The following is a 22,630-nucleotide window of genomic DNA, read 5'->3' as shown; positions in this document are numbered from 1 at the left end:
TTGCATGCGCCCAACCCAGGTTCAATTTCCAGCATCCTAATGGTCCCCCAGCACCGCCAGGAGTAATTCCTGAGTGCAGAGCCAGGAGTAACCCAAAAAGATATATAAAAGATATATATATATGTATATTTGTGATGAGGTGACCCAAAGTTAGCAGAAAAGCAGTGGCTGCTAACAGAGAGCTGAGAAGCAGGGTGTAGTGCTCTAAGGTCAGGAAGCCCTGGAAGCAACCTCTATAGATATCATACATTACTCTCTCCAGCTGCCAGAAAGAGGAAAATTTTACCCCAATTAACCAATAAAAGCCAAATACTTAAAGTCTAATTTCTGTACTGAAATTGTGCTTTACCCAATGAGAAAATTGGTTGATGTGATAAGGAATGTTTTAAATCTTGCCTAGACTCAGGTTCAGGACTATTCATCACACTGAGACCCTTGCCCTCAGGCTTGGCAGCCCCTGCAGGTTAATAAAGCTCTTCAATTCAGCAAACAAGCTTGTTCAAGACTACTTGAAAAATTCTCACTCCATAAAAAAAATTCTTGAAATTCATATGGACCAATACCCTCCACCCCCAGCCCCAATAACCAAAGCAATCCATGGGGAAAAGAATATGGGAAGCATCACTTTCTCCAGCTTCAACTGTACCACAAAGGTTGTAGTTAAAACAACATAGTACTGGAGTATGGACAGACCCCCAGATCAATGGTATAGAATAGAAAATCTAGAGACCCTCAGGTATATGATCAGTTAATTTTCAATAAAGAAGCAAGAGTATGAAGTGAAGAAAGGAAAATAACTCTTCAACAAGTGGTACTGAGGAAACTGGTAAGCCACATGCAAAAAAATTGAACTCAGACCTCTTTCTAACACCATGTACAAAAGTCAAATAAAAATGGATTAAATACTTCGAGAGTATACCTGAATGCATAAGGTACATAGGGGGAAATATAGGCAAAACTTTCCGTGACATTTAAGCTAGAGGCATCTTTAAGGATGAAATACGGCTGACCAAGAAAGTGGAAGCAAAGATAAACAAATGGGACTTCAATAAATTAAGAAGCATGTGAACCTCAAAGGAAATGATACAAAGAATACAAATAAGTCCAAAAACTCAAATTATTTGACCACCATTCATCTGATAAAAGACTAATATCTAAGATATATAAAGCATTGGTAGAATTCTACAAGAAAAAAAAATCCAACCCTATCAAAAACTGGGGAGGGACTAAAGCAACAGCACAGTGGGTAGGGCATTTGCCTTGTATGTGGCTGACCCGGGTTCAATTTCCAGCATCCCATATGGTCCCCTAAGCATCGCCAGGAGTAATTCCTGAGTGCATGAACCAGGAGTAACCTCTGTGCATCGCCCGGTGTGACCCAAAAAGAAAAACAAAACAAAAACTGGGGAGAAGAGGGGCTGGCGCAACAGTATAATAGGTAGGGCACTTGCCTTGCATATGACCCAGGTTGGATTCCCAGTGTCCCCTATCGTCCTCTGAGCCCACCAAAAGTGATTCCTGAGTGTGGCTCCAGCAGTAACCCTTGACCACCACCTGATGTGGTCCCAAAACCAAAATAAAAATAGAAATGGAAAGAAGAGATGAACGGAAACTACCTCAAAGAAAAACTACAAATGACCAAAAGGTATATGATAAAAAAAATTACTCTGGATCATTAATCATCAGGGAAATGCAAATCAAAATAACAGTGAGATATCACCGCACACCAGCATCAGAGATAGTGACACTCATCAAAAAGAACAATAACCAGAGTTGGCAACAGGGACCGTCTTCACTGGTGGTGGGAATGTCTACTGGCACAGACTTATTAATGTGGACATTTCTCAAAAAGCCAGGCACTGAGCTTCCAGTGATCCAGCAATTCCACTCCTGGGAATATCCCCTAGGGCCCAAAAGCACAAAGCAGAAAAGACATCTGCATGCCTATGTTCAATGCACCACTAATCACCATAGCAAAAATTCTGTTAACAACCTAAATGTCCAAAAACAGACAAATGGGATAAAGAAACTATAGATAAAGAAACTAGGGGCTGGAGACATAGCACAGCGGGTAGGGCGTTTGCCTTGCACGCGGCCGACCTGAATTCGATTCCCAGAAACCCATCTGGTCCCCTAAGTACCGCCAGGAGTAATTCCTGAGTGCAAGAGCCAGGAGTAACCCCTGTGCATCGCCAGGTGTGACCCGAAAAGCAAAAAAAAAAAAAAAAGAAAAGAAACTATAGATAAAGAAACATATACACTGGAATACTATGTAATGTAATTTGCTGCTACATGTAAAGATCTGGAGAGTATCATGTTGCGTGAAATCAATCAGAGGGAGAATAGATTTAGAATGATCTCTCTTGTATGTGGGGTAGAAAGAAACTTCACAGGGGAATATCAAATGCCCAAAGGCAATAGAAGCAAAGAGCAGAAGAACTGATCTTCAGTAAGGAAGGGTGGGGATGAGGGGATACGTTAGGGAAGGGCAATGATGAAAATGAAAAGTGCCTGCCACAGAGGCATGCTAGGGAAAGGAGGGAAATTGGGGACACTGGTAGAGGGTAGTGGACAGTGGTGAAGGGATTGGTTTTGGAACATTGTATGTCCGAAACTCAATCATGACTATCTTTGTAAGTGTGATTCATGGTGATTCGATTTAAAAAAATCACATCATTCATAATTCTAAAATCTCCTTCTCATAGCTTTCTAGAAAACCTCCACCACTATCTTCTGGCTTCTTTTCTACACACACACACACACACACACACACACACACACACACACACACAGTCTGCAGGCACATGCATGCCCTAAAATTCTGGGGTGCCTGGGACACAGTGGTGCTTCAAGAAAGAAACCATGAAAATCATCTCTCCAGAGGCTAGAGAGATGGAACAGTAGGTAGGGCACTTGCCTTGCAAGCAGCCAACCCACGTTTAATCTTCAGCATACCATATGGTCCCCTGAGCACTGATGGGGTAATTTCTTAGTGCAGAGCTATGAATAACTCCTGAACATTGCCAGGTGTGGCCCAGAAGCAAAGAAGGAGGAGGAGGAGGAGGAAGAGAAGGAGGAGGAGAAAGAGGAGGAGGAGGAGGAAGAAAAGGAAAAGTCATCTGTCCAAAACCATAAAAAGCCATGGGTGCCTGCCCTGGCCCTCACCAGTCAGCCACAGGGTACCAAAACTTCACCCAAAGATGGAGCTACACAGGGTCATGGGAAAATATGACCAACCAGTTCAATTGGGAGCTGTCTGAGAACATGTAGATTTCCTAGCCTTTTGTGGGTTGGTGGGGAGGGGAGGGAAGAGGCTGTGCTGAGGGTTTACTCCTGGCTCTGGTCTCATGTATCACTCCTGGCAGGCTCAAGAGACCATATATGGTGCCGGGGACGGAATCTGGGTCAGCTGTGTGCAAGGCAAGTGCCCTACCCACTGTATTATCGCTCCTATTTTCTGAGGAGCAGATGTTCAGGCAACAGGAACCCAAATGCCTCCAACAAAACCTGGTTCTGCTGGCACCAGGCAGTCTGTCCTAGCAGCAGGCATCCACGTGGGCTTGTTGGACACCTGTTTTAATTAATTTGGCGTCTGACTGGACTGGTTGGCACCCATCCTTAAACATTGCCTGGAGCTAAGCATGCTTCATTCATAATTCCTTTGATTACCTCTATGCTTAACTGGTCTGTTTTAGTTAGTTTATTAAAATGTATTAATCCTCTGTGAACAAGCTGCACAACGACCACAGATAATCATTGCAGAATCTCTACTTCCTCTGCCAGCTCCAACACTGGCTCTGCAGTCCCCTGGCTTCCTTCATTCTATCCTTACATTCCTTTCTCTGTTTCCTTGTGGTCTTTTTTTCTCTCACAGGCTGGTCTGTGTCTGGGTTCATTTTTCTTTGGCTAGTTGAAGGAATTCTAAATCATGCCAACGCTAGTGGTCTTTGTTTTGTTTTTGTTTTGTTTTGGGGCCATATCTTGGTCCTGCAGTCAGAAATTATTCCTTAGCAGTGGCTGGGAGAACATATGGGATGCTGGGGATTGAACCCAGGTCAGCCGAGTGCAAGGCAAGTGCCCTACCCACTGTGCTATCGCTCTGGCCCAAGGTCAGTGGTTTGCTACCACCAAAATGGGTTCCGAATCCAAACGCAAAGTTGACACAAAAGTGGTCTTGTACATTCTAGCAAGTTTTCCCTGAATTTCTGTCTTAGGTACTGTTGCCTTCCTAGGGTGGAGGCATTCATGACCACATGTTTATGTTGAAGTTGTCCGCTGGGCCCAAATTTCTGGTCTAGGTAGTAACAGTGTCATTCATGAATGGTGGTGTAGTTTCCGGCTGTGTTTTTCTTTCCTTTCCTTTTTGTCATGACAGGGACCTCTGTTGTGTTTCTTTCTTTTAAAAAAATACTTTATTTAAACATCATGGTTTACAAAGTTGATCATAATACAGTTGTTAAGAACTTTTGATGTTCCAACACTAATTCCATATGAGTGACCTTCCTACCATCATTGTCCCCATTTTCTTTTTTTTTACTTTTTTTATTGTCATTTTTTATAATTTTATTTATTGAATCACCGTGAGAGCAGTTACAAAACTTTTGGGTTTAAGTCTCACTCATACAATGAAACACCCGTCCCTTCACCAGTGCCCATTCTCCACCACCAAAAGCCCCAGTATACACCCATCCCACACCCTCCCCCTACCTGTGGGACAGATGATTTTCACATTACTCTCTCTCTACTTTGATTACATTCAATATTTTGACACCAGACCCACCATTGTTATTTAGGATTTTACCCCAACACGCAGATCTGCTGAAAAGGCAACAGTAGACAATTTGTTTTCTATTGCTGGTTATAAATAACATATGATGTCGTGTGGCTGCAGTAGTGGCCGTGTGATTTTGAAATTTCGGGATGTTAGCACTTAAATCTGGGGGATTTCTGCCAAAACCTGCTGGGTTCCAAGATTTGTTCCTGAGTCTCTGGGATCATGGCCATTAAGCAGCTTGACCAGGAGCCAGAAAGGCCGTTCATGGGCAGCAACTCGGGGTCTCATTGGGATGAGGAGGAAAGGGCCGACTCCACCCCCATCCCATGAGGCCCCATGTATCTCATCACTGCAGGCCTAAACCTGACTTACCAATGGCCTCTGGAGGATGGCGGCCACCTAGCCGCCAAGGGGGAGCAGGCGGAGGGACAACACACTTTCCCCCATGGGGTGGCCCGGAGACAGTAGTAACCTACTGTGTGGTCCAGACACATTTCTGCCAAAAGTCACTGGGTTCCGAGATTTGTTTCTGATTCTCTGGGATCATGGCCGTTAAGCAGCTTGATAAGGAGCCAGAGAGGCCATTTATGGGCGGGAACTCAGGGTCTCATTGGGATGGGGAGGAAAGGGCCGGATCCACCCACATCCCATGAGGCTCCACGTGTCTCATCACTGTGGGCCCAAACTGATTGTCCAGTGGCCTCTGGAGGATGGCAGCCACTGGGCAGCCAGGGGGAACAGGCCAAGGCACAAAACCTATTCCCAGCTGGGTTGGCCCAGTGCCAGTAACCTACTGCAGGGACCGGATGCATTTCTGCCAAAAACTGTTGGGTTCTGAGATTTGTTTCTGAATCTCTGGGATCATGGCCATTAAGCAGTTCGATCAGGAACCAGAGAGGCCATGCCTCCAATTATATAGCTGAGCTGGAGGTGGTTTGTGGGTATGTCTCCCACATACCTAACTTTTGGCTGTTCACTTTCTTGCTTAACTTTGCTCCAAGTTTTTGGGGTCTGGCCAAAGGCACAGCAGCAATTTTGGGATATCTGGAAGTCTGAAGGCGCCATTAGGCTGCTGATGCACTCACCTCACAGATACAGATTGACCTGCTGGCGGCACCATACCCCCAGTGTCCCCCATTTTTTATTTTCCCAACCACCTTCCAAGCCTAGCAGACTTGGACACACAGTATTTTGTTTTATGTTGCTTGTTACAACTAAATGGTTAGAGAAATTATCAAAAATACTTCAGTAAAAGAAAAATAATGAAAATTGTTAAAGCTCATTGGGGGTTAAGTCTTTGAAGATTTACTAAGCTGTTTGCTGCTAGTTGAGTCATTAAGTCATTGTTTTTGTTTGTTGAGCTTAGTTGGTTTCTATGATACCTTCCTAACTAATTTGATATGCTCCTACTAGAATTTTATTATTGTGGAGTTTGGATCTGTAGAACTGGGCTGTTGAGTTGACATGGCAGTGGCTGTGGGAGGTGGCATGGCTGCTGAGTCTTCTGGAAGTACAGGGAGGGGAAGAGGGGCAGGCTGCCTGCTCCCATTTTGAGAAAACTCCAGAGGTCTCAGCCTGACATGGAGGCAGCTGGAACTTTCAGTTTGGCGTCTGCAGAGATTCTTAGTGAAGCTGTGGAGTTAGGCCATTGACATGATGGCATCAGTGTGGTGCAGGTGCAGCTGCCAGGGCTTCAGCAGGGCAGGACTTGGCTTGCCTCGCTCCCATGGGCACCCCAGAGTTTTCAGTTAGGAGACCAGTGAGTCCATAAATTTTAGCTGTTTGGCTTGCATCTCCTAGGAAGAGATTTAGTTCATGAATCTGAAAAGTAGGGTGGGTGGGAGGTGGGCCTCATGGTTGTGTTTCTTAAAACAGAAAAATACTTTTCTTAATGGTGGGGGGAAGGTAAAACATGATGTGGAGATGTGTTTGCTATGATCAACAGAAAAGGGGGCCAGAGAGATAGTGTAGCAGGTAAGGTGCTTGCCTTGCATGCAACATGATCCCTGGCACCCATGTGCTCCCCAAGCCTGCCAGGAGAGCAGAGTGAAGAGTCCCTGCGTGTAGAGCCAGGAATAACACTGAGTAATGCCAAGTGTGCCCCTTTCCCCAAAATGATCAGAAATGAAAAATTACCTGGCTCGTCTATTCTGCCTTTTCATTTGCTGTCCTGACCCATAGAGTCTGTGGAAAATGCTCTGATTGTTCACACAGAAAGTGGCCTGGTGTTTCAATCCTGGCTAAGGGGTTGTGTCTGAAAATCCCATCCCACCAATGGTGTGCCCAAACCGTTCTACAGACAGGAAGCCTTTCTGAGAACTCCCCACAGTCTTCTTCATTCTTTGACCTAGACCCCGGTACCACATCTGGGCCGAGTCAGCTGTGTTGGGGCTAGTTGTGAACATGAATGCCCTGTGCTGAAGGGGTCAATGCAGGGAGACTTGAAAGGTCCTTGACGGCAGAGCTAGGTTATGATGTCTGTTATTTACTATCTTGTTCTTTGTATTTAGATTTTTATTTGGGGGACAGGATGCTGGACATATCTGACAGTGCTTAGGAGCTATTCCTGACTGCTTCTGTGCTCAGTGACTCCCCCTCACCCCCACAATGCCCACATGATGCTGGGGATTCCAGTTTGGGTCTTAGACACCATAGCACATGCAGGTATGGTGCTGGGCAGGGATGGAGAGAAGCTGTAGGACGGTACAGAGAGACCAGGGAAGACTCGGTCTTGGCTTGTATCCCTTATGAAATTCTACCCTGGGCCTGGCCTTGCCCCATCCCCAGGGCCTACGTGCCAAGCTTTGAGGAGCTCAGAGGCAGCTACTGGAAGCGCTTTGAGGGTACTGAGGAAAAACTAGGAACTGGAAGTCACAGAGCCCAGGCCCAAATCTAACTCATTTCCTAATCACTGTGACCTTTGGCAGTTACCGCTCTCTCTAAACTTGACTTCCCATTTGTGAACAGGAACTGAGTGCTTGCACGATGACGATGGACACCTGAAGTGTGTGGTCTACAGAATGTTGTGGAGGTATAGAAATGGATAATGGGATTTTCTCAGCACATTTTTTTTTTTGTTAAGGTTCAGGGCACATCCAACAGTGGACAAGGGCTACTCTCGCTCAGTGTTCAGGGTTCACTCCAGTGGTGTTTGGGGGTGAGGAGCATGCAGTGATGGACACTAGACTGGGTCTTCTGCATGCAGATTGTTGCTCCAGGGTGGGCCCCCATCTATAAGCAGGACCCCTGTCCCCAGCAAGTCCCTAGTTTCCCTTTATCAGGTGATGCATTGGAGAGGAGGACATGCAAGAGGAGACCCTTCCTGGATGTACAGATTGGAGACCAGAGCCAAGAGGAACAGATTAGGGGCCTGCTCAGAGGCTGCTGCAGCTGCTACTGCTCCTTGGTGAGAAGCCTGCAGGGGCCAGGGGAGCAGCAGGGAAAGAGGCGTTGTAGGGCACATCCTGCAGTGTTCTAAGCGTGACTGGCTCTGCAGATCACATCCTGTCTCTGAACTCAGGAATTGCTTCTGGCGGTGCTCAGGGACCATATGGGATGCCAGGGATCGAACCCCAGTCAGCCGCCTGCAAGCCCTGCCCACTGTACAATAGCTCAGGTCAGTCTTTTAAATCACCATGAATTACAGACTTACAAAGTTATTCATTATGAAGTTTCAGGCGTACAGTATTCCAACACCAACCCCCTCACCAGGGTTTTTTTAAAGATCGCGACGTAGTCTAGGATGGGCGCCACAGAACTGTCACTGGACAGTGGTGACCAGCGCCCAGTAAACCTCTTCCATCCCGTGAGCCCCTGTCCCGCTGTTCTCCCGGTGGAGCCAGAGCGACATCTCGTGGCTAAGAATTTACTCTACACCAAAGCTTCTGGCGGACCTGAGTCAGGGGAGAGCCTCCAGATTTCAGGGCGGGCTTACTAGCACATTCTGCCGGCTGGGGAAACCATACTAGCACATTCTGCCGGCTGGGGAAACCAGACTGGGCATTTGGGACAGCTCCATTCTCGCGCCCCGGCCACGAGTGAATATTCCGGACCTTCCATGGAGAGGGGTGGGGCTGCATAGCACGCCCCGTCAGGCCCCGCCCCTCGGACGCTCCCGCCCACTGAGCGGGGTGGAGCTGCTGAGCCGCCCCCTCAGGCCCCGCCCCTAGGCCGCTCCCGCCCACTGAGAGGGGTGGAGCTTCTGAGCCCGCCCCCTCAAGCCCCACCCCTCGGCCGCTCTCGCCCACTGAGCGGGTGGAGCTGCTGAGCCCGCCCCCTCAAGCCCCGCCCCTCGGACGCTCCCGCCCACTGAGAGGGGTGGAGCTGCTGAGCCCGCCCCCTCAAGCCCCACCCCTCGGCCGCTCTCGCCCACTGAGCGGGTGGAGCTACTGATCCGCCCCCTCAGGCCCCGCCCCCAGGCCGCTCCCGCCCACTGAGCGGGGTGGAGCTGCTGAGCCCTCCTCCTCAGGCCCCGCCCCTCAACGCTCCCGCCCACTGATGTTACGCAGCGCCTAGCACGTACCCTTGCCTCCGCGAACGTCTCCCTTATAAGAGTGTCCCGCGCGCCACGCCGTCTGTTTCCAAGGTAACCCTGGAGCCTCCTAGTAAGACGGCGTGCGCCGTCTGGGTATCCCGCGCGCCCCCTCCCCGCCATGGCCGCCGCGGGTCCCAGTGTCTTCCTTCTCATGGTCAACGGGCAAGTGGAGAGCGCCCAGGTGAGGTGGGGTCCCGCTCGACCCGTCCGCACTCTCCCGGCCGCCTGGGGCCTGGGGACGCGTGCTGTTCTCGAGCCCTCCGGGTTTGGGCCGGGGAAGGAGCCTGCGTCGGACAGCCTGGCGCCAGGTCGCCTGCCTCCAGCCTGGGGTGCTGTGTGAAGGCAGACCTGGGGGAGAGGCCTGTGTTGGCCCTGAAGGGGTGTTAGGGGGACACCCAGCACCGCGGACGCGCTTCATTGCCAAGGGACGTTGTCCCGCAGCTCTGCACCGCGCCCCTGCACCGTGTCGGAACCTCGAGACCCTTGGATTTGGCTTCAGAGTGGAGATGATTTGGTTCATCTGATTTGCTTGATCTGATTCAGGGTGGTCCTCCCGGGATGATCGGAGGAGGGTGTGTGTGTCTGAGAGGGGAACCTCTGTCCACTTGCACCTTCCACGCAGCCTTTGTTTCCTATGCATTTAGAGCAAGCCGCACTCAGCCCCACTCATTCGGTCCTTTCCTTAGGAAGAGAGGGTGTAACCATCACGGCCCCAGCCCGTTTCATAGATGGGAAAACGTACCCAGAGGAGGGGCAGAGCTGACACTTGAACCACAATCTGTTGATGGCAAAGCTTTGCCCTGTTCTACCCTGGCGAAGCATTGGAGCTGGTGTATGTTGTTTTGTCACTGTGAGGATTCAGATGATTTGGGTAAAGCTCTGCCAGGGCCTGAGTTGCAGTGGACATCTTGCCCTTTTTTTTTTTTATTGAGGGGGAGGGGGCACACCCAGCAGTGCTCAAGACTTGCTCCTGGCTCTGTGCTCAGGGATCACTCTTGGTGGGCACAGGAGATCATATATGGTACCCAGAGTTGAACCCTGGTTAGCTGCGAGCAAGGCAAATGCCCTACCCATTCTATTATTGTGCCAGGCCTCTCCTTGCCTTCTTCTTTCACCTGGAATGTGGCTCCAGGCATCATCTGCCAACCTTCCTCTGGACAGAGCATTTCCCCTCTTCCATCCTCTCCCCTGGGACTGGGCTCTTAATATCATCTCATCCTGCTCCTCTACCCTCATCGCTGGCACTCGGTTGTCGGCCTGCATGTGATGCTGTCTGGAGAGCCCCTGTCAGTCTCAGGTCCCTCATTTCAGCCCCAGGGCCCTGGGCATCCTCTGAGCTTGCCACCCTCCTAGGTGCCAGGGACACAGAAGTATCAGACTCGCTTCTGGTCACAAACTGCTAAAGTTGGCAAGAAATTCCACTGACACAGTCTTGACCCCAGAATGTGCTGAAGAGCCTGGGAGGTGGCTCTGGAGGATGGGGCAGGCTGCCTCTCTAAAGGGGAAGTTTGGTTGGAAGAGAAGGTTCTTGACTGGGAGGGGAAGGAATGGGAAGGGGTTGTCCTACAGGGCAGGAGAAAGGGGTCGGAGCAGCCCAAGATGTCCTTTGGACACAGGTCCACAGGTCTGAATTCTAGGCCCTCTGCTAGAGTCTGCCCCACACCATCTCGTAGATCCCACACCAGGTGCCTCGCTTGGAATTCCTCCCCGCTGCAGCACGTCGGTCTCAACCTGAGTCTGCAAACGTCTTGTGTACTTGTCTCCGCAGTTCCCTGAGTATGATGATCTCTACTGCAAGTACTGCTTTGTGTATGGTCAAGACTGGGCTCCCACGGCGGTAAGCTGGCCCTACCCACAGCACCATGACAGTGGGGGGGGGGGGGGGGGGAGGGGAGGTTCAGGGTCACACACATATGAGCTGATTTCTGGTACAGTTGGAGCGGAGCCCGCTGCCTCCACTGGGCTCCTGGACCCCTCCCCAAGGCTGCGCCCTCTCACCCCTCTCCAAGAAGCCCTTAGCTGGCCCAGGACACTCGGGCCTGTCTCCTCAGCTCTCATCTGCCCTTCAGGGGCACTCTCCTTCCAAGGCTTCCTGAGGAGCACTTGTGTCCACCAGGAGAGGGATTGGGAGGGCAATTTGGATCTGCTCCACCCAGGAGCCCTCAGTCATCCCTCACAGCAGTGGAGGAGATGGAGACCCAACTTGGTTAAATTCTCTGAGACTTTTTTCTCCTCCGTATAGCTGAGGTGAAAATACTTCATTTCCAGAACCCACTGGCTGATGCCCGCATATGATGAGTCTTCTGGGTGCTTCTGGGCTGGGGAGATGGTGGTGAATCACATCAGCTAAAGGCCCCTGACCTGGACTTCACTCTCTTAGGGGGAGCAGACAGCGGGTGGCAGTATTCCAGGTTGGCAGCTAGGAGTGGCAGCAGGCAGGGGCTGGAAGATGAGGAAAGAGCTGCAGACCCAAGCAGGTGGCAGCAGAGCAGAGTCCTTTCTGGGGAGGTAACTGTGTAAAGACCTGGAGGAGGTGGACATGTGTGGGTAGAACCGTTCAGGCTGATAGCAGTAGAGTGTGAAGGCCCAAGGCAGGAGCATCCTTGTCTGTCTGCAGAGCAGCATGAAGGACATGTGGCCAGGGAGCAGCGATGCCAGAGAAGAGAGATGTGGAGGAGGGGGAAGGGGCCAGATCATGGTGCCGTTGGGAGAGGTCGGAGTGGGACTGTTCCCTTTACTTGGTTTTTGGGGGGTTTTTTTGTTTTGGTTTGTTTGGTTTTTGGGGTGTTTTTTTTTTTTGCTTTTTGGGTCACACCCGGCAATGCACAGGGGTTACTCCTGGCTCTGGGCTCAGGAATTACCCCTGGCGGTGCCCGGGGGACCATATGGGACGCTGGGAATCGAACCCGGGTCAGCCGCATGCAAGGCAAACTCCCTACCTGCTGTGCTATCACTCCAGCCCCAGTTCCCTTTACTTGGTGGGATTGACCTCCATCAGAGTTTTGGAAAGAGAAAAAGTGATGAAATTCTGTGCTTCAAATAGCCCTCTACTGGATGGAGACATAGTAAACCAGGTAAGGCACTCGCCTTTCGGGCAGCACCCCAACACACATATGCTTCTGGAACCCACCAAGAATGATCCCTGAGTGCAGAGCCAGGAATTAGTCCTGAGCACCCCTGGGTGTGACCCCAATCCAAAATAACAGTAGTAATAATAATAATTAAAATAAGGTAAAATAGACATCTAGGTTTGGACATGTGGCTCAGCAGTAGAACACTTGCCTTGCATGTGTTCTGCCAGTACTGCAGAAAAGAAGGGAAAAAGCCAGCTAGTAAATAAATATAATAGGTTTAGGCAGTGGGGAAGAGGAGCAGGCAGGATCCCGGAGACCTCACAGAGACCCGCAGAAACAGAAGAAAGCCAGAGTGTGCTTTCTATTTGTTTTGTCATTTGGGGGCCACACCCAGCTGTTCTCGGGGATCACATGTGGCACTGGGGATCCAACCCAGGTTGACCCTATGTAAGGCTAGTGTCCTACCTGCTGAACTATTGCTCCATCCCCCAAAATATACTCCCAGTTTTATTATTTTTCAGTTATGTGTTTTTGGGGTCACACCCAACAGTGCCAAGGGCTCACTTGTGACTCAGGAGATCACATGGGGTGCAGAACCCAGGCCTGCTGCATGCAAGGCAAACACGTTACTTCCTGTACTATCCCTCTGGCCCCATCCAGAGTATGCTTTTTAAAAGGTAAATAGGATCTGGGGCGATCATGGCTGAAGTGCTTTCCTTGCACACATGGCTGACCCTGGTTCAATCCCAGCACTCCATATGGTCCCCAAGTCCCGCCAAGAGCAATCTGTGAGTACAGAGCCAAGAGTAAGCTCTAAGAACTACAGATGTGGCTCTGAAAACAAAACAAAAACTTATTTGAATGAGTGAAGTGGATGTTCCTTCTGGCTCCTCTGTTCTGAGCAGACTGGAGCAAGGCCTGGAGGGAGCTGCCACTGCAGATGAGCAGGTGTGGCCATTGGGAAGGCTAAAAGTCATTGAAGTTCAAGTTTATTTGGAAAACCAAGTCAAGGTTTTACTGCTGAACAGAGAAGGACCATAAGGGGAGGTAGAGTTAAGAACATCCAGGCAGGGGGCTGGAGCAATAGCACAGCAGGTAGGGCGTTTGCCTTGCATGCGGCTGACCCGGGTTCGATTCCCAGCATCCCATATGGTCCCCAGAGCACCGCCAGGAGGAATTCCTGAGTGCAGAGCCAGGAGTAACCCCTGTACATTGCCGGGTGTGACCCAAAAAAAAAAAAAAAAAAACCAGAAAACATCCCAGGCAGTTGAGTGCTTATTCTGTTAGGTGGGAGATGTGAGCCCAGCAGATTCAGGAGTCTCCAGAGTCCGGCCTGGCCTGGGTTTGATCCAGCTTCCCACCAGATTTGCAGGTAGAGCTGGGGGGCTGGCAGTGGAGACAGGGAGGGTCCAGGCTGGGCATGGAGAGCAACCAACCCCCGTGGGAACCCTGGTTTCCTAGGATGTCATGCGTGGAGAGATATGTGCAGGAAGAGGAGTTACTGCAGGGGGCAGCAAAAAGAAAGACCCACAGACCCGGGGGGGTCCCCGAAACCCAGCAGAGGAAACATCTGAAATGAGGGTCTGTGAGATGTTTCTGGTGGACCTCACACTCGGAGAGCAGAGAGTGGCCAGGGGGTGATCAAGGGCCCAAGCACTTGCGCCGTGATCGGGTGGCCAAGAGAGAGGGTGGCAGTGGTGTGGACGAGGTGTGCAGGAGCAGGGGCTCTGGTTGGTCAGGCTCGAATGTGCAAAGACATGAGAAGAACTACAAGCTGCTCCCTTAGCTCTTCATCCCCTTGGCAGAAGGTAGTTGAGTGAATGCATATGGGGGTGCTTGGCTGCTGATGTCACTGGCCTGGTCCCCACAGGGTCTGGAGGAAGGCATCTCCCAGATCACCTCCAAGAGCCAAGATGTGCGGCAAGCGCTGGTGTGGAACTTCCCCATCGACGTCACTTTTAAGAGCACCAACCCCTATGGCTGTAAGTCTGTGGGTGCTGGGGGTGGAGAACCCTCAGTTCTGCTGCTGCCAGCACCCCTCCCTGCCCAGTTCCAGGGCCCCGCCCAACTCTGTGCTCCTGCCACTCAGCCCGGGGCCTCCCCTCCCTCCTTCCCCCTTAACAAGCCCTTCCTTGGGAGCTGGAGCCATAGTACAGTGGGTAGGGCACTTGCCTTGCACACTGCCAATCCAGGTTCGAACCCTGGCATCAAATGTAGTTCCCTGGGCACCACCAGGAGTCATTCCTGAGTGCACAACCAAGAGTAACCCCTGAGCATTGCTGGGTGTCGCCCCTCCAAATCAAAAACAAACAAGTCCCTGCACGTTTGCTGCACAGCTTGGCCTCGGGAGTGCAGTGTGGCCCTTCGAGGTACCCTGAAAGCCTTGGGAAGCTCGTATCTGAGACTGGCTCTGGCTGGCGAGCTGCCCTTGCCTCTCCCTGCCCGTGTTGCACTCTGGCCCCGTGCCCACGCCTGCCCTCTCCTGCTCCTGTTGGTCCCTCTGCTGCTCCACCCACTTCCTTCCTCCAGGCAAGCGGTGCTTTCTGCTTCACCTAGCAGTCTGGAACCATTCTAATTGCTCACTTTCACTTAACAAAGTCTGGAAAGCCCACACTAGTGCCCGAGGAGATAAGAAAACCCTGCAGGCTCAGCCAGTTCCCTGAGCCTGTCTGGTGAGTGGGTTTCTCTCCGTTTGTTTCTTATATTTGGAAACAGAGAAACCTCCTCCCAGGAAGGTGACAGTACTCACTTAACCTTCTAGTTGCTGAGCCTGGATTTGATTCCAAGTTCTTTTGACTCCCTTTCTTCCTTCCTCCCTCTCTTCTTCTCCTTCCTTCATTCTTCCTTCCTCCCTCCCTTCCTCCCTTCCTTCTCCTTCCCTTCCTCCTTCCCTCCCTCCCTTCCTCCCTTCCTTCATTCTTCCCTCCCTCCCTCCCTTCCTCCCTTCTCCTTCCCTCCCTCCCTCCCTTCCTCCCTTCTTCCCTTCCTCTTTTTTGGCTCCCCAAGCAGTGCATAGGGTGTCCAGGTGCCACTCCCAGCCATGCAGAGCCAGCCCAGCCTGTGGTTGAGTGCAAGGCCTGAGGATATAGTGCTGTTCTAACCTGGCAGGGCTGAGGACAGCCAGGACCACACCTGGCAGGGCACAGTGAGGGAGGAGATGTGGGGTCATGAGGCTCCAGGGTTTGGTTTCAAACTGCTGAGCTGTCTGCCTCACCCCTATCTGATGTCTTAGTCCAAGTCTCTTTGGTGCTCTTGGCATGGGCTCAGGCTTGCTGGGGGCAGAGGATGAGGATCAGAGTCTGCCTAGCTCCATCCTGGGCTGGGAATGATGAAAAGCAGGATCAACTAGTTGAGGCATCAAGGAGTCCCAAGACTAGCTGAAACCAAGAAAAACACAGGCCTCCAGAGACGTCATGTCACTTTGGGAGCATGTGCTGAGTCCCACCAAGGTGGCTGCAAGTTGCACTAGAATGTTGGAGAGCTGTGCCCAGAGCCCCTCGCAGGTCTGTGTGCCCCATCCCAGACAAACATAGCTGAATGCGGCAGCTGTGGAGGGCCCTGCAGCAGGTGCCAGGAGGGCTTCCAGAATCAGAGCGTGTAACACCTGAAGTCACCATCCTACAGAGTCACGCTCATCCCATCAGCGGCGGGGAAAGGTGATGAAATGCAGTACCCACTGATGGAAAATACTTAGCAAACCAGGAATAGGAGGAAGTCCCCGAGATCTGATCAAAGCTGCCTGCAAAAAACCTGAGAGCAAGCATCACTATTTTCAGTGAAAGACTTACAGATTTCATTCTTCAGATTGCTTTGGACTGGAGAGATGGTGCAGTACAAAGGCGCTTCCCTTGCAGGTGCCCAGTCTGGATTTGAACCCCTGGCACCTACATTTTTTCTGAACACTGCCAAAAGTGTACACCGAAGCATCACCAGTTGTGACCCAAAAACAAAACAAAATTGTGTTGTTGGAGTTGTATTGATAGCACAGTGGGCAGGGCATTTGCCTCGCCTGCAGCAGACCAGGGTTTGATCTCCAGCATCACATATGGTTCCCCAAGCACTGCCAGGAGTAGTTTCTGAGTACAGAGGAGTAACCCCTGAGCATCATCAGGTGTGACCCAAAAAGAAAAAAAGTTTTTTTCATCCATAAACATGACATAAGTATTAGGAAGAACAAAACTGATATCATTCACAGGTGATAGTTATATATGTAGAAGTTCCCCAGAAATTCACAGATAAATTAGTAGAATTAATAAATTGGCAAAAATGCCAGGAATAAGACTGGTAAACAAAATCAGGTTTGTTTGTTTGTTTGTTTCTTTTAAAGGGGCCAGAGCAGTAATACAGCAGGTAGGGCACATGCTTTGCAATTCAGCTGACCTGGGTTTGATCTTTGGCACCCAAATGGTCCCAAGACCCCCAGGAATGATGCCTAAGTACAGAGCCAGAAGTAAGCCCAGAGCACCTCTCAGTGTAGCCCCTGAAAAATAAAAGTAAATAGAATATTTTTGTACAAAGTATAAAAGTAAAGGGGATTATATTTAAAATTTTTTTATTATTATTAACATTATCAAATAATATCAACATAATTCTGTCAGATATCAGACCTTCATTTTAAGGCCCAGTAATGAGGACAGGTGGTCCTGGCAAAGGAGAGACATCTGGATCCACAGAAGCCCCAGAACTGATCTGCGCCCTTGGTCTGGGGAAAGGTGGCACCACACGACAGGATGAGATAGGGACATGATAAGTGGTATGGGAACAACTAAATGCACATAGGCAAGAATGAGACCTGACCCCTGCCTCATACATATCCTCTGCCCGGAGTCAGCTCCAGAGGGATGAAGGTGAAATCAGAAAACTCCACGAGGGGTGGAGGGGAGGGGCTGAAGACTTGCACAAGACGGACTCGGATTTGATTCAGCATCATCCATGGTTCCCCACGCTCCAACAGGAGTAACCGCTGAGCATGGACAGGTGTGACCTAGCTGCCCCCCACCCCATCACCCCCACCAAGAGAAAAAAAAGCATGGGAGACTAAAGCCATACTGGTAGTGGAAGTTTTTCCACATGCACTGCAGTGGGCTGGGACATGGCTCAAGGGACCACACACACGTCTTGCTGGGATGGAGGCCCTGGGTTCCATCCCCGACCCCCAGGCACTACTGGTGCCACCCCACAGCAGTAAAATGAAAGCCCAGCCCTGTTCACAGCATTTATTGACCAGAAGGTATCAGTGACAGGACTCCATGGCAGTGGGTGCCTTGCAGACATGATGCGCTGACCCCTCCATGCTGCCCACAGGCATCCGTGCAGTGCCTGCTGCTTGGCTGGCTAGGGCCAGCACACAGCTATCCTGGTGCACAGCCAGAACAAGCACAGGCGGCACCCTGCGAGCACCACATGGAGTGAGCATGACAAGGGCAAGCACTTGTGAGCAGCACCACAGCCAAGTGTGTCACCCTGGACATATTCTCTCTCTCTCTCTCCCCCCCCCCCATCTCCTCCCTCTCTGTGCCTCTCTTGCTCTCTTGCTCTCCTCTCTCATCTTCCTCTCTCTCCACTCATATTTCTCTAAATGAAACAGTTTTACTTAAACACATGCACAAAGAGACAGCTTGTGCATCTCGTGTGTTCCTGCTTTGGAAACAGCCCAACAGAAACTGCAGGCAGTGGCAAGAGCTGGTGCGAGGGAATGGAGGATGTGCTGCCTCCCCACCCATCAGTGCCTGCCAGTGAGCACTGAGTTAGGTGCCCGTGCCCCACCAGGGGTCAGGTTTTAGCCAGCACTGAAAACCAGCCTGCCTGGGGCAATAAACAATCACACAAACGCAGCCGAGCCAAGGAAACTGCCCAAAAGCTCCAGGGCCGGGATGTGTCTCAACGGTGCAGCACTTGTGTTGTATGTGGGAGGGCCTGGTTTGATACCTGGCACCACATACAGGAATTATGAGAAGTGTTTTTTTTTTTAAATGAGGGAGCACAGGGCCCAGAAAGGTAGTACAGGGATTAACACACTAGTCTTTCATTTTGCTGACCCTGCTTCAAATCCCAGCACCTCATCTAGTCCTCTGAGCACATGAGGGTAACTCCTGAGCACAGAGCCAGGAATACTGCAGGGTGTGGCCCAAACTCCCGCCCCTAAAATGGGCAGAGCTGAAGTATTGAGTTTGGGGTCCCATTTTTTGGACCCCACTGTGAACAGAAGTGGCTTCATAAACTCCGCGGGGCCAGAGTATTAGACACAGGTTAGCCTTGGGTTCTATTCCCGGGTCCCGATACAACCCCCCAAGCCCACCAGGAGCGACCTCTGAACACAGCTGAATGTAGCCCCCACACAAATAGAAGTCCAAATGGTCATTCCCTGTGGGAGCAGCACTAGCAGGGACAGGCCTCCAGGGCATTTCTGGCCTGTGTTGGTGTCGGAGCTGGGCATGTGGCAGATAGGGGCCCAAGTGGCCGGGCCCCTGCTCCTGCCATCTGCCATCACTGTCCCTCACTCATCCAGAGGCTCCCATGCTCCTCCCAGAGCAGGGAGCAGGTTTTCTTGCTTGTCTCCTAAAGGGAGATGCACAAGGTCTACTGGACACTGCCCTCTCCTAGGCCCCCTGAACCCCCGTCTGGCCTGTGTGCATGAAGTGTGAGCTTTTGGCAGCCCTGCCCGCCTGCAGCCAGCTCCCAGAAGTGGCCTTTGGCTCAGTTCTCAGCAGGTCCCAGGACCCCAGAGGCACTGGCTGTGCTGAAGCAGGTGTTCAAGCGGTGTCGACTGTCTGGCTTGTGTCTCCTGAGTACAGCCTACGGGCCTGCCCTTGCATTTGGGTCTCATCTCCCTGGATTCTGTTTGGTTTGGTTTGCTGTGGTTTGGTTTTGGGGCCACACCTGGCTCAGAAGTTTCTCCTGGCTCTGCTTAGGAATTACTCCTGGCAGTGCTTGGGGGACCATGTTGGGATGCTGGGATCAAACCTGGGTCAGCCACGTGCGGGGCAAACCCCCGCTGTACTTGGCACTAGCTCTGCATCCCTGGATTCCAGGGCAGTGGAACCCGCCAGTACCATCTCCCTCACAGAACTGCCCTGCCCAAGTTTGCCTGTGTGCTAAGCCCGTTTTATCCCTCCAAGGGCCCCAGATCGTGCTCAGCGTATATGGACCAGACATGTTCGGAAACGACGTGGTCCGAGGCTACGGGGCAGTGCACGTGCCTTTCTCACCCGGGCGGTAGGTTCCCCCTCGACTGCTCCTCTCTGGGGCTCCTCGGCATCCAGGCACCCTCAGCCCGCTTTCCCTGCGATGGTACTTGCTCTGCTGGAGGTGTAGAATCTCCACAGGCAGGCGCCTAAAAACCTTTGTTTCAGGCACAAAAGGACCATCCCCATGTTTGTCCCAGAATCTACATCTAAACTACAGAAGTTCACCAGGTGAGTCTTGGGGGGGGGGGGGGGGGGGGGCTTCCCTCCTTACAGGGCACCTTGCCAGCCTCTCAAACTGCCCTGGGACTTGAGGCCAAACAGAAACGGGGCCTGGGGGTTGATGAGGGTCACAGGGCTCCCTTCACACCCTGTCCAGAGCAGAGAGGACACGTGTGTGGACTAGAGCGAAGGGGAACCTGTCAAGTGGGGAAACAAGTCAATCCTGTGATGGTCAAAGCTGAGGCAGCGGCGCCTTGTTGGATGGAGACTCCTCCCCCTGCACATCTGTGAGAGGAGTCTTGGGCTTGAGGGCACAGAACAGGAGGGCGTGTGACAGGTGTGGCGAGCAGAAATGTCGACAGAGACATCGGGAGGTAGGCAGCACAGAGAGGCGTAAGTACAGAGACCAGCCAGGGGCAAGCAAGAAGTCCCAGGGCCCTGCCAGCCGACCCAGGGTCCAGGTGTGGGGCAGCTGCTTCCTGTGCCTCACGCCAGAAACACTGAGCCCAGATGCCTGTATGCTCCTGTCTCACCCCCAGCCAGGGCCGGCTTCCTAGCCCGCCCCCCCCCCCCCGTTTGCCCCCGCCTGCCTCCCCAGGACCAGCCGCTCCCTATGGCCATGATGGCTTGGGTGCGGGCAGCACAGAGCAGGGGTACACGTGGGACCAGGCATGGGGGACAGGCTGGCATTGCCCCCAGCAGTGGGCAGCTGGCAGGGCACGCCCAGGAGCCTGCAGCAGGTTGAGTCCACTGGGAACTGCTCTGGAAATTCGGGAAGCCAGTGGCCCAAACCAAGTGCGCCTGCCAGCAGCAGGTGCGCGTCGGGGGCCACAGAGCCCACGTTAGGGAAGCAGGTTGCCAGCCACGCGGGGTGGGGTGGAGGACACACACTTCGGGGAAACGCAGCTCCCACTGCCTCACCTGCCATCCCATCTGGGATTCTCCCCTCAGTGTCCCCTGTGCCACCACCTGCCTGCACATCATGCCCCCCACGAGTCAAGTTGAGGGAAAGCCAGCACTGGCTGTGGGCTGAGACCTGAACCCACTGCCTAGCGCCCAGCACTGCCTTTCCAGTGGTGGGAGGGTCAGGAGTGCCAGGCTACCAGAAGAGGCCTGAGCCCTGAGCCCTGGTCCTCCCAATGTCCCCCGTCTCCCCAGCTGGTTCATGGGACGGCGGCCTGAGTACACGGACCCCAAGGTGGTGGCCCAGGGTGAAGGCCGGGAAGGTAAGGTGCGGGTCCCCAGTCCTGTCCACAAGGCGGGCGGTGCCGGCCCAAGGACCCCAGAGCCCTGGGGACATGCGGCTTCCCAGCCTGCTGACCTGCCCTTCTGTCTCCAGTGACCCGCGTCCGCTCCCAGGGCTTTGTCACCCTCCTCTTCAATGTCGTGACCAAGGATATGAGGAAGCTGGGCTACGACTGCGGGGCGCTAGACACGCACGGCATTTTGGGGGCCAGCCCCCCTGAGGACCTTCCCCGGTGAACCTGCACACAAGCGGCCACTTAGCCAGGCGGAAGCCGGGAGGAGAGCGTGGCGGGATAGCCACTTTATACAATAAAGTCACCTTTTCACCAAGTCCAGGCCCCTCAGCCTCCCTGGGCTGTGCCCACAGCTCCCTTGGATCCCACAGGGGCAAGGGGAAAGTGCCCTCAGCACCCCCACGACATGCCCTTGGGCTCAGTCCTCGCCCTGGATTTCCGGCCCTAAAACCCAGAACTGGGCACACTAGCCACAAGGGAGAGTTAGGGGTTCTGATGACTGACTCATTGGGTGCCCAGCACGTGTGCCAACCCCAAGCACCTGGTTGCAGGCAGAACCCAGCTCACCCCCGCCTTGGCCTCCTGGAGGGGCCAAGCTGCTTCCTGGGACTCTGCAGGAGGGTGAGCGTCAGGCCTGTCATTCACAGCAGCCTGGGTGCGGGGAGCTGAGCTAACTTGCAGCCACACAGCCAGTGTCTTCTCCCACACCCTGAGTAGATGTGCGTGCCCTTCACCAGCATTTGCCCCTTCCCCACCAGCCTCTCAGGTACTACCCCATAGGCCCTGGGTCATCTTCTTCTGCAGCCTTTCTTGGCAGCATCGCCGCCCAAGCCTCCCAGTCACAGCCTTTTCCTCGGCCTACCCCCTGCAATGACCTTGACAAGCCACTCACTCCCGTGCCCACAGACAGTCCCGGTGACGACCTGCAGAGCAACTCTACATGCATTTGTCCCGTGCTCTCCCGGGCCCTCAAGTCAGACCCGCCTGCCTGTGCCCATGTCAGTCCCTCCTGTCCTGGCTTTAGCCTGACCCAGCAGAGCTGCAGTCCGGGACATGCACTTGCCCTTCACACACCCTCACCTGTCTGCACTCGCGAGTTCGCTGACCTTGGCCTGCTTCTGCTCACACCGAGCACAGCTGGTCAGAGCCACCAGCCCACGCACACATGAATTTCTGTTGGTTCACTCTTGGCACTCTCAGGAAATGCTTTCAGTTTCCCCGAAGGCCTCCAGTGCCCCTGTCACTCTGTCAAGCCATGATCATGACTTGCCAGTGGCCCCACTGGAGGGCACCCCTTGTGTGGAGATACTGGCCCTCGGGCTTCTCACCCATGGCCGGCCTTTCTCAGGGTATGTCCCATCACACTACCCCCCAAACTGACCCCCAACACCTGCCTCTTGCTGGCAGGCTCCCCTGGAGACGCCGAGTCCATCTTAGGCCTCTCCCTCCCTACCCACACTCATGTCCAGCCTCCTGCCCAGCCTCAGACATCAGAGCCTCTCCCAGCAGCTCCTTCTCGTGTTTGCTTTTCTGTTCCATTTTTTTCCCCCCAGTGGAGTAACTTGTTTAATTTAGGGAGTAAA

At 52.6% G+C, this 22,630-nt stretch overlaps 1 protein-coding gene across 1 annotated transcript; it reads left to right on the top strand.

Moving 5' to 3' along the window:
- Window positions 1-9,281: 9,281 nt before the first annotated feature.
- B9D1 (B9 domain containing 1) lies at window positions 9,282-21,303 on the top strand. Its single transcript, XM_056136642.1, has 7 exons — window positions 9,282-9,489; window positions 11,077-11,145; window positions 14,253-14,364; window positions 19,501-19,597; window positions 19,735-19,797; window positions 20,947-21,014; window positions 21,128-21,303. The coding sequence occupies exons 1-7, from the start codon at window positions 9,427-9,429 to the stop codon at window positions 21,268-21,270; spliced, it is 615 nt and encodes a 204-aa protein (XP_055992617.1). The 5' UTR covers window positions 9,282-9,426; the 3' UTR covers window positions 21,271-21,303.
- The last annotated feature ends 1,327 nt before the right edge of the window (window positions 21,304-22,630 follow it).

This window comes from Sorex fumeus, unplaced genomic scaffold, assembly GCF_029834395.1.
Source record: "Sorex fumeus unplaced genomic scaffold, SorFum_2.1 ptg000122l, whole genome shotgun sequence".
In the NCBI taxonomy this organism is placed as follows: Eukaryota; Metazoa; Chordata; class Mammalia; order Eulipotyphla; family Soricidae; genus Sorex; species Sorex fumeus.
The sequence above is the reverse complement of the archived record's forward strand: the minus strand, read 5'-3'. Positions and strand labels throughout refer to the sequence as shown.

Bases quoted from the DNA above. Each gene is read 5' to 3' on its own strand.
- B9D1 (XM_056136642.1), top strand. From the start codon at position 9,427: ATGGCCGCCGCGGGTCCCAGTGTCTTCCTTCTCATGGTCAACGGGCAA. The intron at 14,365-19,500 runs GTAAGTCTGTGG...TATCCCTCCAAG, and splicing joins GAGCACCAACCCCTATGGCT to GGCCCCAGATCGTGCTCAGC. The intron at 21,015-21,127 runs GTAAGGTGCGGG...TTCTGTCTCCAG, and splicing joins CCAGGGTGAAGGCCGGGAAG to TGACCCGCGTCCGCTCCCAG.